Here is a 13,513-nt window from a genome sequence, read left to right on the forward strand (position 1 = left end):
CCGGAGCCGCAGTGCCCGAAATTGGTCCCTATCACCTCTTAACATCTTCCTTCTTGATTCTTTGAATTATTCTGGATTCGATCAAACCCAAGAAAGAAAAATCGATCCATCTTAAAAAGCCAAGAAATCGCAAGAGCGTCTCCAAATCCCCACCAGAAGAAAGTACCATATGGAGAACAACGTTAACTTAGGTTCAGGAGAAGCAAAGAATAGTAGGGAACAAGAACAGGAGCAGGAACAGGTCCTTAATTTAGATTCTGCGAATGATACTGGAGACCAAGAGGAACCCCAGCCTCCTCGTCACTCTTCCAGAAGAACTCCCTTCACTAATCTTAGTCAGGTTGATGCGGACCTCGCTCTTGCCCGCACACTTCAAGAACAGGTTTCTCTCTTTCGCTCACATGACACTAGTTTTGTAGATAATTAATCGTTTGGTTCTTCATCGTTATATTGAATCCCAACTTCAATTGTGTTCATAGTTTACCTCAGTTTTTAATTTTAATTTAATGGGTTTGTTTGCTTTTATTTTTATTTGTTAAATCTTTTAATGTGCTTACTTGACACCCTAATGGAAGATTATTCAATGACCAAAATATATTGGGTTAAAGGATCTCCTAGTTTTTTATTTACTTCTTTGCGTTTTCGTTGACGTATTAATTTATTATGGAGTAGGAAAGGGCATACATGATGTTAAGATTGAACAATGACGGGAGCGATTATGGAAGTTGGGAAGCTGGAAGCTATTTGCATGATGATGAGGATGATTTTGGTGATCCTGATGTTGAAACTGAAGGAGGCGATGAGGATGAGGATGAGGATGAGGATGAAGATGGCACTGATGATGGCATGGATGCATTTGATGCACATGCTCATGATGATGCTGGAGTTGATAATATTCCTGGCATTCATCTTGACCCTTCTATGTTTTCTAGTGATGAGGCCTATGCCAGAGCCTTACAGGATGCTGAAGAAAGAGAAATGGCTGCTAGATTGTTGGCTCTTGCTGGAATAAATGATCGTGAGTGTTAACAATCAACAAGGATCTTTTTTTTTCCTCCCTTGCTCTATATCCATCTGCATGTCTCTGTGTTTTTGTCTTCATAAGACCCTTCAAGCTTAACGTACTTGCTTTTATTTTTTACAGGAGAAGTAGAGGACAGTGAGGATCATGGTGGTAACTCTCAGGTAAAATTTTGTATCCCTTTATTGAATTCTCCCTTTTCCAATTCTCTTGTTGAGGGATGACCTTAACCTGACAATGTCTCGTCGTGTGACATTTTATAATAAACCTTCAACTGTTATGTGCTGCCTGTTGAATTGATTGTCAACATTTTTGTCTTTGGTAATAAAAGGTATAGATGATATATTAACTGGTGCATCTCCTCTTTTTGCTAATCTGCCTGCACTTTGATGATTCTAGTATTAATGTGCTGAGAACATAGTCAAAAAGTGATTTACTTGAGCAGATGTCAGTGTCATTGATCTCACACTTTAAACAAATGTTATTTGTGCTTTTTCATCATGTTGTACATGTCTGAAGAATTTTCTTTTATCCTCCTCCACTCTTTTTGACAAGAAAAAGATGCAGGGGGTGGGCGGAAGAGCAGAGGGATAATTAGCTAATATTGTGACTGCTTTCTTTTAATTTGAAGTCTTTATCTTTAGGGTTGATTCAAGCCTTGAGACAAAAGGTGTGGATTAATTAATTAGTAGAGGCTGTTGCCTTCTTTCGAGGAAACTAGCATTTTGATCCTTTTCAATGAGCGGGTTGATTAGAGCTTCTTAAGAAATACCATCTTGAGGCAACGGGGTGAGATTTTCTTCAATATTTGAATCCAAAACTCTTTGTTTTCTTGTAGATGCTATTTTACATGTATCAAAAAAGTATTTTAGCATTCTGAACTTTGAAGATATTCTATGACACAATGCAACTATTTTAAAAATTATAATCAAGATGACCTCTCCATTTTAATACAAGGCAACATGGATTACAAACCGTGTTAAACATATATCTACAACCCTCAATTGCTGCACAAGTTCACCGTTAAAAGTCGATAAACTAATAATAACAAATTGCATATTAGACTAATTTTGAAATTGAAACTTGTATTTTCTACACTCAAAAAATCTCTTTTTTGGATTCAAATTGGTCTAAGAATGTCTTAAAAGATTCACATTACTTGCTGATTATGATTGTGAAGTCATCTTAATTATACTTTTAAATATTTTAGGTGTGTCATAGGATGTTTTGAAAGTTCAGTGTGGTATGAGACTTTTTGGGTAAAATTCAGCACTATATTTATTTGATAGTTATTAAAGGTGCAATGTGCATTCTATTGCAGAAAGGTCTTGGAGCCTAAGCCCAAGGCAAAAGTGTATATTTGTTACAGGTGAGGCACAAAAGAAATAAAGTTTAAGATAAATTATTTATATCTTAAGATGGTTAATATGCATAACATATTTTAGAATCTTAAATCAACGTTTTTCAAATAAAAGAAAAAGACTGAAGATTTTAAAAAAGACTTAAAGCAGTAATGCTAGTATTGTACACCTATTAAATAGTTACTACTTGTTATCAAGTATGACATAATCTTCTTCTTCATTATTATGAAATTCAAATTTAGTTTCATCACTTCCAGTGTTTTTTATTCTCTTTATTGAAAACCTTGCAGAGAAGAAAAAAAAAATAAGAAAAATCAAAGCTTACAGAAAAGGGAGTGTGAGACAGAGGCTGTCCTTGTAGGGGGTTGGGGGATGGGGTGTGTAAGGATGGTCCTAGGCTTTTATTTTTGGGTTTTGAAGGATAAGAATAGTTGTTGGAAACAAAAAGGACTTAGAAGGGCTAGAACAAAAGGAAGGGGAAATTGAGAGTTAAGAAGGACGATAGGGGGGAGAGAGAGAGAGAGAGAGAGAGAGATTGTGTACAGAGAAACCCTAATCAGAATAAGCATCTTTTCTAATCATTTTGTAGAGTGATGCTAATTTCTCATTTAATGTTGCTTTCTTTCTTTTGTTCTTTTATTTGATTTGGTGTTCATGAGAACATACGGTAAGCCCACACATGGTAGAATTGACAGTGGATTCTCTAGCCTCTATTTGGAATCAAGGATTTTGCAAGAATTTAGTTCAATTGATTTTTCTTTTCTAACTTCTATTGTTTGCAATGAGACTAAAACATGATGTGTGAAATGGAGGAATTCAACCAACATGCTATACAAGTGTACGATCCCTGCCAATGTGAAAAGTAAGTTTTGGAGAACTATGGTTAGGCTAGCCATGTTGTATTGGAGGGACTGTTGGACATCTAAGATATAACATACTCATAAGATGAGTTTGGTAGAAATGTGGATGTTAAGAAAGATGTCTAGTATCAAGATAGTGATGAGGTCAGGAATGAAAAATCTTCTTGGGAGTACGTGTAGAACATAGTGAATTAAATGAGAAAGGATGATTTAGATGGTTTTATCGTGTCTAATGTAGGCATCTAGGTGTAACGAGTTACTAGTTGAAGGAATGATAAGGGGAAAGTAGAACACCTAAAAATGACGTGGAGGAAAAAAGACTTTTTTTTAAGAGTCTTGGATATTGATGCAGAATTGGTTTGGTTTCAAACAATGCTAAATAGCAAAAACTCCATATTGCCAACTCCAACTCATTTGGTTTTTAAGGTATAATTGTTATCGTTGTTGTGATGATGGAAATGGATGACCTTATTTTAGTTTACTGTAATTGGATGTTTATTCATAATCTATGATCTAAATTTGTTTACTATTTAATCTTATTAGCTTGTATTTGTAGTCTAAGGATTAGTATGCAATCTCTTTTTGCAAAGCATGATTCTCACATAACTCTCTACCTTTTCTTGCTTTAAAGTTAGCCTAAAAAAGGATTATAAATTTCTATAGTAATTTGTAATTTCTGTATGAAACAATCACTAAGAGTATAAATTACTAAAGAGGTCTTTTGTGTTTAGCTAAAGTTGATCTAGTCTTATGTATTGTTATTGGTATGTTTAATTGTGTAGTCTCTGAAGCTTGACTTATTCCTATTATTGTGGAACCAAAAAAAATACTGTGTTGCAAATCAATCAGAGGCTGCTTGCCTACCTCTTGTGGAAGAGACAGTATTTTAATTGAATGCTATTAAATGGCTGTAGATTTTTGTTTCAACCATAGATGCTCAATATTTTGTCATTGTTGTCTGGTATTTTTGTTCTATGTCCTGTTATCTTGTTATATCCGTCGTTTTCCTGGTATGGTGGTGCATGCATTACCCAATTTATTTTCTATTGCCTCTGTAATTTCCAGCGGAAAAAATATATAGCTGTCCAATTTCCATACTAGGTGTTTAATCTCTGCAATTACTAAGATTATTAGTGTTGCATGCAAGTTTGAAGCTTTTATTGGTATTAAAGCCATCTTATAAACTTTTATTGAAATTGTTTGCTGCTTAAGAGTGCCTGTGTTTTAGTGCTCCTAGTTTCTAGTTGATAAGTATATATGTCAATGGCATACAAATGAGGCCTTGTCCAGAATATGTGAAATTATTCATTTTCTGCTCTGCTTAATTCTGTTGTCATCATATGCCTCTGAGATTTGATCTTGAATGTGCAGGATGCATGGGAGGAGGTTGATCCAGATGAACTTTCATACGAGGTAAGCTGGGTTTCAATCTTGTGCTTTTAATCTAGCTTCTAGTTTGCTTTACTTTTTATAATATGTTTCAATTATTCCAGGAGTTGCTTGCACTGGGTGAAGTCGTTGGAACTGAGAGTAGAGGGCTTTCTGCTGATACAATTGCCTCTTTGCCTTCGGTAAATTACAAGGCAGGAAGCAGTCAGAATGGAAGTAATGATTCGTAAGTTCAAATGCCTAATTTTATTTTACTATTAGGTATGTTATAACTAAATCTTTGTGGTTGTGTTTCAGCTGTGTTATATGTCGATTAGATTATGATGATGGTGAGACCCTGACAGTACTTTCTTGCAAGCATTCCTATCATTCAGAATGCATAAATGATTGGTTGAAAATAAACAAGGTATGCTTCCTTTTTTATATAATATACCTCTGTGTATACTTGTTTCTTGATAATTTTCTTCGAGAAAGCATAGTTTGTAGCTTCTATTTTTCTACACTTGACTCTTTGATGTGGACTGAATAGTTTATTGTCGGTAGTTTCTCCCCTACCAGAGGACACATAAATCAGTAATTGCTGTTGCCTTTCCTCAGTTACCATAGCATATGCTCAACTCCATAGTTGTAGGAGGTGCTTTACTGTGCAAACAGGTTCTGCAGCCTAGGTTGCACGCCTGAATGACATTAGGTGCAAAAGAAATGAAATTGGTTAATTATTTCTATACAAGCCAACTCATATTCACAACATTCATGTAGGATACTATGATTTAGTGTTGAAATTTGTTGAAATTCAAATAAAAATAAGACTAAAAGATGTTGAAATTGTTAAATCATATTCCTAAATTCCTACTAAATTGCTGAAATTACTAAAAAAAAAAACTTAAGAAATACTCCTCATCAAGATGAAATTTTCTTCTTCGTTGTCACAAAAAGCAATATGTTGTATGTTGTTCAATCTAACTTTTTTTTTCCTTAATGCAAATTGCTTATGGTCTAACATAATTTTAATTCATACAAGCAAGATTAGTGGACAACATTTTCTTCTATAGAGATTAGGCAAAAAGCAATGGAAACATCCAAAGAAAAGGGGAAAAATCAAAAGAAGATTGGTGATAAAGTTTGAAATAAATTTTGAAAACAAGGATGTAAACAAGGCAAATTGGAAAAAGGTAAGTCAACTAATGGCAACTTAGTAACAATCATAGGAAACCTAAAATAGCAAAATCGTCTCATAACAAGATTTTAAGGACTAATCAATCTCATTGCAAACTGGAGGAATTTCAATATTATTTCGAGAGGCATAACTTTAGTCTCTTTCTTAATGAGCTATGATCATGCTCACATTGCTTAAACACTTGTAAGTACTCTTCTCAAGGTAGGGTGAAAGACGCATTCAAGGCAATGCGCACTTTATTGCCTTAGGTGCAAGGCGCAAGAAATTAAAAGTACATGCTTGAGTAAGTTGTTTCCAAAAACATTCGGTTACTTAAAGTAATGCTAGGAGTTTAAAGTAATAACAAAATTTAATATATAAATACACTATATACTAAGAAGCTTTAACACATAAAGTGCCTCTAATTGCAGCTTACATTTTGAACTAGGTCAACAGTCTCTTAGTAGAAGAAAATGTTGTTACTGAAAGGTCTCCCAAGTTTAGGACTTCAATCAACCACAAAATTTGACTAGCAAGCCCTTGTCTTAAATGGGCAGACGCATGGTAGTAAAAGGGTTTTTTTTTTAAGTCCAACTTTTTAATAGGGGAAAGTTTTTGTTCCTTTCTCCTCAAGAGGGGTACCCGCTTAAATGCAATAAGCAAGCTCCTCGCATGCTTTAATCCAAAGTTGCTGGCCTGTTTCATCACTGGGAGACCATCAAAAACTGCTTAAATAAAGCTCTGATCCCAACTTAGTTGTTGTGGTCTTATAGATGCCTTAGCATATGACAAGTTAAAATTGTTTGACAACTATATATATATATATATATATATATAGAACAATTAAATTTTAATTTATATGTTGTCAGGATGATTCCTCAAGTCTTTTTGTAGGAAACCAGAACCAGATAGGCAGATGTATGCATTTTAAAATGTAAAATTCATTAGGAGTCTATTTTTGGACAGTACAAGTAGCCATGTCTATTGTTGTGAATAAAAATGCAAAACTAGTTCCTAGAGAAATTATAAAACTATTGTTTTGGGTTGAATACTGGGGGTAAATCTATGTGTTATTACTAACTTTAAAGAGTCCATTTTTACAGGTTCACCTGTCAAGTCAATGTACTTCCTTTCATTTTGAGTGAACATCATTGTCCCCAATTCTAACAAAATTTCATTTCATTTCTTAATCCTGGTTCTTTGCCTAGAATTAGAACTTTACTTCTCATTGGCCTTGATAGATTGTTGAATGGTTGAACGATAGTGGAATTGGTGGGTGCATGGTAGTTGCTTTCAGTTTCATAACTTGGTAGTTGATAAAACTACAACAAACTCCTGTCATTGAATATTGTAACCCAATTATATTATAGGCTGCTGAAAGATGGTTATAAAATAATTTCTACATGGATCTCAGGTTTCCTAATTGTTTGTGACCAGGCAAACTTCCTGGGGTTAGGCCTTAGGAAGGAAAATGTTAATTATCATTTCATACGTGTGATGGGAAAGACACATATGAATGTTCTTCTTTCTCTGCAACTGCAGGTTTGTCCTGTCTGCAGCACCGAGGTCTCCACCTCTGGACACAGCTAGTGTTTGTTGGACGATCAACATCTTCTTTAATATCTAAGCTTTTGTGCAGAAGTTCCATGATGCTCGTGGAAAGATGGACGCTCCCTGCTGTTGCAGTATTCATCCCCAGCCTTAAGAATTGCTAACATGTGATTTTAATGTAGCCTTTTAAGTGCAACAGCAAGAACCATATCCATTTTTAGCTTTGCAAATGAAGATGTGTTCTACTTTCTGCAATTGAAGATTGCTTTTACTTCAATTGTAATTCACTGTACAATGGCTTTAAATTGCCAACTATCAACTATCAACTATCAACGTGGACATAATATGCCTTTGGTGCATCTGTTTTCTTTGCCACTTGTACTTCAGGGGGATCCACAAGGATGGTTTATTTTAGTTTGATTCAATGTCACATGCAGGCTGTTTCTTGCATTTTGGCGGCGAGGCATTTTCTGGAGAATAATTAATTAATTAAAATTGTGATGTTATCCACCTGGAATTCGGCTTCCTTTATCCAGTTGTAGGGATGAAGCCACCCTCTTTAAGGTTTTCAATTTTCCTTACGAAAATTAGTATATTAAATCAATATTTCATGTGATGCTTATTATTTTACCTGTTAAAGAGTTTTTCTCTAATCAGCTTATTATTTTACCTATACTATAGTTTATATGAATTGTGAAACAAAGAGTTTTTCTCTAATCAGCTTATTTTTATATGTATACATAATATATTTTTTTATTATAGAAGATACTGAGATTTAAAATAGGTTATGGAAAAATTCACTAAGTAATATACTTAAATTTATGCATTTATGCAAATGACACTTCTAAATTTATGTATTTATGTTGAGTGACACAACTTAGTATATTTTCTTTTTACTTTTAAATTATATTTTTATATTTAATAATATTATCAATTAATATGTCCGTTAATAAATGTTATTTATTATTTTTATTATTATAATTTATATATAATTTTTAAATTATTATTATTATTATTATTATTATCTTTTGACTTTTTCATTTTTTTAAATTTTTAATATAATATATTAATTTATTATTAAAAAAATTTAAAATTAAAAACTAATTATATCTTTAAAATGAAAAAATAATATATTTAAATTTGTAATATGTTTTTTTAATTATATTTATATTATTAGTAAATAATATATATATTTAAACTTTAAAATAGATTGATGAGAGATTGATAAATAATAATTAATCTTAAATATTTATGATATATGATGAAATATATTTATAATTTTTTATATATTTATAATTTTATTTTTATATAAAATAATAATTAATGTATATATAATAAATATAATTTATTATTTTTTAATACTATTAATATATCACCGTTTGATTTTCTACTATTTTTTAATATGTTATATTTATTATAAAGAATACAATTTATTCTTTTTTAATCATTATTAATATAAAATCTTTTAATTTTTTACTACTTTCTAATATAATAAATAAATTATATTTATTGTCACTATTATATGACCTTTTAATGTCTTATTACTTTTTTAATATATTATATTATTAATATTATAATAAAAATTTTATTATATTCTATTATTAAAAAATTTTTATTATATTTTTTATTTTAATAATAAATAAAATATTAAAAATATATTTATAAAAATTATTAAAAGCACAATATAAAAAATATTTAAACAATTAAAAAAATCACCTTTATTATATAATAATAATTTTATAACAAAAAATCATGTAAAAAATATTGTTGTTTATTTATTTGATAATTTTATAAAATTATAAATAATATAATTTAATTACTAATACCCTATATATGATGTGAATAATTACATAACATAAATATATATAATCAATTAAAATTATTATAAAAAATATTAACTGTTATAAAAATATAAAATAATTAAAAAATTAATATAACTAATTGTATAAAATATTATTAAATTAAAATTTTATTAATTCAAATAATTATAAAAAATTATTAAATATAAATAATTAAAATATAATAAAAAGTAAAATTGTGATTTTAATAATTTAAATCAATGGTTACAAATATTAAATAACCCTATAATTTATTATATTAATAACTATAATAATTTTATACTCTTCTTTCTACAAAAATTAATCTTCATTATCTATTCTATATAAAACCCATTAATACAATTTTTATTCCATATATATTTTTTCACAAATCTATCTCTCCTCCAATTTTAAGTGGATTATGTTTTGAAATTTTTCTTTTTTATTATTTTTTTAATATCCAACATGAAATATATAGTTGTACTACTCTCAATAGCCAACTCAACCCTCTTGGTTAAATTGAAGTTGGACGATGAGTCATCTAAATGTTTTGGAGAGAGCATCTAGATATTTTGGAGAGATCATTCTATTCTTTCTTAATAATGAAATATATTTATACTATGATTGTTATGAAGCCATTCGTACTATTATAAAGTAGTGTTTGCCTGACATAATTGATATATTAGATTCTATTAAAGAATATTGTAATAAAACATATGATTTTTCTTCTCTACTACCACCACTGTCATCTACCACTGTTGGAGTTTAGTAAACTTTATTTTTCTAAGAATATAGTTTCTTGAATAGAATTTATTATTGTATATTAATAATATATGATAATTAAAATATTTAAATTTTTTTGTTGCAATTGAGTTTGATGTTACATGGATTCATACTTGATAAGTTTAAAATTTGAGAGAACTAAGCGGGTTCCGCCAAATCATAATCAGAGTGTTAATTCTACTAAACAAAAATATCTAATGCCAGGCCACAAGGCGGATTCCGGCAGGCCATAATTTGGGTGTTAGTCTCGCTAAATAAAGATATCTTATATCATGCCACAAAGCAGGTTCCGCCAAGCCATAATCTGAGTGTTAGTCCCGCTAATCAAAGACATTTGATGGTAGGTCACAAGGTGGATTTCACTAGGCCATAATTCGAGTATTAGTCCCGTTAAATAAAGGCATCTGATACCAAGGCACAAGGCGGGTCCTGCTAGGCCATAATCCGATATTAGTCTTGCTAAATAAAGACATTATATGCCCATACCACAAAGCGGATTTCGCCAAGACATAATCTTTATATTATTTATAATAATAAAATACTTTTAGAAATGTAAAATTTTCATATCACTAAAATAATGTAAAACATTTATTCTTCAAAGTGATAATAATAAATCTTATAGTAAATTCATCCAAGATGCATGAACTTTTAGTTATCATAAGTAAAGCACACCAAATTTAGTTTGTAATATGAAAATATATGAAGATTTATTATACTTTCCTGAAAGTACATGTAATATTCTTCACCTTGTTATAAAGTGATTGTCAATGTGGTTTACATTCCTATTTTATTTCATCCTACTTCCATGTTAGAACTACCTAACAAAATTTCTAGCATCTCTCCCTTCATGCATGGCCTTGATTCTTCCACTTTCTCCTTTGAAGCTCTTGATTCTTTGCTATCTTTTTTTTTCTTTGGCTCTTGTTCTTGCTCTTTACATCTTGGTTTTTCTTCTTTTTCTTCTTCTTTTGTTGCATTTCATTTCCTTTTCATTCTTCTTCTTCTTCTTTATTTTTTTATCTTTGATTTAAGTTGAAATAGTATTGAAAATATTAGAGAAAAATAAGTAGTTGATTCCACTAAATTGCATTCCTTTATATGAATGTAATGCAAAATCAAAACTGATAACTTTTTGAACAAACAATCATCATAGAAGGAGATTCTATAGATGCATTCAATTTAGAGTAAGAAAATGATTTTATTTTCTGTGAATATCTTTGAAAAATCACTATTGATTTATTTGTGTATTGTTTGCAAAGAGAAAAGTGCTGTAATTTTTTTGAATACGTTAATTTTAAGTTCCTAGCACAAACTAATTCTATAATTATTGGGTTGCTTGTGCAATTTATTCAAACTTTATTATTTTTTATGCAACTTATTCAAACTTTATTATTCTTAGTCCATAAGGCTATTCTTTTTTCTATTATTTCATTGACTTCAATGACTTTTGAGCATTAATATTGCTTTAGAAAAAGTACAATGTGTTAGAAATATTAAATGCAAGAAACATTTTGAAACAAACTCAGTATTTAAATCATCTAGACATATCTGTCAATTGTTAATTTCTATCTTTTATGCTTTTGTTTTGAGATTAAAACTCAGTTCAATGATTTTGTGTGGGTATTACACAGTGATAATATAAAAAAATATTTTTCAGTAAATTTTCAGACCTTCATATCACAAAATAGAGTTCTGCATCAATATTCTTATGTGGATACACCATCTCAAAATGGTGTTACCGAAAGAAAAAAATCGGTACCTTCTTGAGGTAGCTCGAGTCTTCTATTTCAAATGAAAGTTTCAAAAGAAGTTTGGCAAGATGCAGTTTCTGTAGTTCTTTTTTTATTTAATCAAATGTCACCTTCTGCTCTTCATAGTGATATTCCTTATATCTTCTTTCCATCTAAATTTTTATTTCTTGTCTAACCTCATATGTTTGATTGTACTTCTTTGTGAGAGATGTTCATCCACAGATCACTAAATTGGATCTCAAATCTCTTAAATATGTTTTCTTTGGTTATTCTAGACTTCAAAAATGATACAAATATTTTTATCCAGTCCTTAATCATTTTCTTGTGGTTGTCGATGTTACATTCTTTGACTGTACCCATTTTTATTCTCCATCTTCCATTTATGAAAGTCAGTGGGAGGAAAATGATTTATTAGTATATTCTGTTAAACAAGTTTCCATACCTCAACTTCCTACATGTCTTTCTATTCCAGCGACTGTTCGTTCCTCAATTGTTCATGTTCATTCTAAGAGATTGGAGACTTTTGTCTCAAGCTATCGACCAATAGCTTCTTCATCAAAAGATCCAGCCACCATTACTACTCCTGAGCCGACTTAGACCGCTCCATTGCGCTTCATAAAGGTAAACATTCTTGCATCTACCCTATCTCCTCTTTTGTTTCCTATGATCAGAATCCTCTTCTTCTCATTGTTCTGCCACTACTTTAGATTCTATTTCAGTTTCTAGATCTGTGGGTGAGGAATTATCTCATCATGGTTGGCATGCTACAATAGAGAAAGAAATGATGGCCTTGGACACTAATGGTACTTGGAAGTTGGTTTCTTTATCCCAAGGAAAACAAATAATTGGTTATAAATGGATATTCACAGTAAAGGTAAATTTTGATGGGACTGTTGCTCGTCTCAAGGCCTATTTAGTTGCTAAAGGTTATGCTTGAACTTATTGATCCTAACACTTCCTCTCCAGTTGCTAAATTGACTTCTATTTGACCGTTTGTTTCTTTGGCAGCTACATATGCTTGGCCCCTACACCAGCTGGACATTAAGAATACTTTTCTTCATGGAGATCTTAAAGAGGAAGTTTATATAGAGCAACCACCTAGCTTTATTGCTCAAAGAGAGTCAGACAAGGTTTATAGACTTTGAAAATTTTTTTATGGCTTAAAATAAAGCCTATAGGCATTATTTGGCATATTTAATGAGGTAGTAAAAATTTTGGTATGCAGATGAGTCAGTGTGATCATGTAGGTATTGTTAAAAAATTTAGAGATTTACTGCAACCCAAACACGCAGCGGAAAAATTAAAATCTCTAATTTCCTTTCTGGGATCCGTGTGCTTAGTTTAATTCGAAAGGAAGGATAAGCTACTAACCTGTTAGACACGACGAGAAGATACAATCCCGAACTCAATGTGCTGCTTTTTCAACGAACACCCGCTATGGTATCCACATGAACGTTTCTTATCCTTCTAGAGTGCTAGCTCTCTCTGATGGATATGCTATGTGTTTCAATCTACAGCTTCAAAATGAATTCTCAAAAAACGTCTTCCCCATAATTCCCAGCAGAAGTTATATACGTTTTAAGTCTTTCAGTTTTCCCACACTTCTTTTCGCAAAGAGTTGTGTGCATAACCCACTATCACAATCTCATAGATACTCTAATATCTTACGTGATAGTTTATTTTAATAAGGAAAATCGAAGAATCTTTTATCTGTAACAGTTACAGATAGACTGCAGATCATTCAAATATTATTATCTCATAATAATATTTAATATTAATAATAATAACATCTTTATTATTATTAATTATACTAATGGGTTTTAG

At 30.9% G+C, this 13,513-nt stretch overlaps 1 protein-coding gene across 2 annotated transcripts; it reads left to right on the forward strand.

Moving 5' to 3' along the window:
* On the forward strand, positions 1-7,788 carry LOC110626805 (E3 ubiquitin ligase BIG BROTHER-related). Of its 2 annotated transcripts, none has more exons than XM_021772909.2 (7): positions 1-382; positions 673-1,018; positions 1,145-1,185; positions 4,614-4,655; positions 4,736-4,857; positions 4,929-5,037; positions 7,427-7,788. In XM_021772909.2, exons 1-7 carry the CDS (start codon positions 170-172, stop codon positions 7,490-7,492), a joined length of 939 nt encoding a protein of 312 aa, XP_021628601.1. In that variant the 5' UTR covers positions 1-169; the 3' UTR covers positions 7,493-7,788. The 2 variants fall into 2 exon arrangements, with proteins under 2 accessions (XP_021628601.1, XP_021628602.1); XM_021772910.2 differs by having other exon boundaries at positions 2-382; positions 7,330-7,788.
* Positions 7,789-13,513: the final 5,725 nt, after the last annotated feature.

The sequence above is a fragment of the Manihot esculenta genome, chromosome 11, assembly GCF_001659605.2.
Source record: "Manihot esculenta cultivar AM560-2 chromosome 11, M.esculenta_v8, whole genome shotgun sequence".
Classification (NCBI taxonomy): domain Eukaryota; kingdom Viridiplantae; phylum Streptophyta; class Magnoliopsida; order Malpighiales; family Euphorbiaceae; genus Manihot; species Manihot esculenta.

What these genes read in the sequence shown, in the direction of transcription:
- LOC110626805 (XM_021772909.2), top strand. Translation starts at nt 170, where the DNA reads ATGGAGAACAACGTTAACTTAGGTTCAGGAGAAGCAAAGAATAGTAGG. An exon ending in CAGATGAACTTTCATACGAG is followed by an intron (nt 4,656 to 4,735) that starts GTAAGCTGGGTT and finishes CAATTATTCCAG; the next exon opens with GAGTTGCTTGCACTGGGTGA. An exon ending in ATTGGTTGAAAATAAACAAG is followed by an intron (nt 5,038 to 7,426) that starts GTATGCTTCCTT and finishes GCTTTTGTGCAG; the next exon opens with AAGTTCCATGATGCTCGTGG.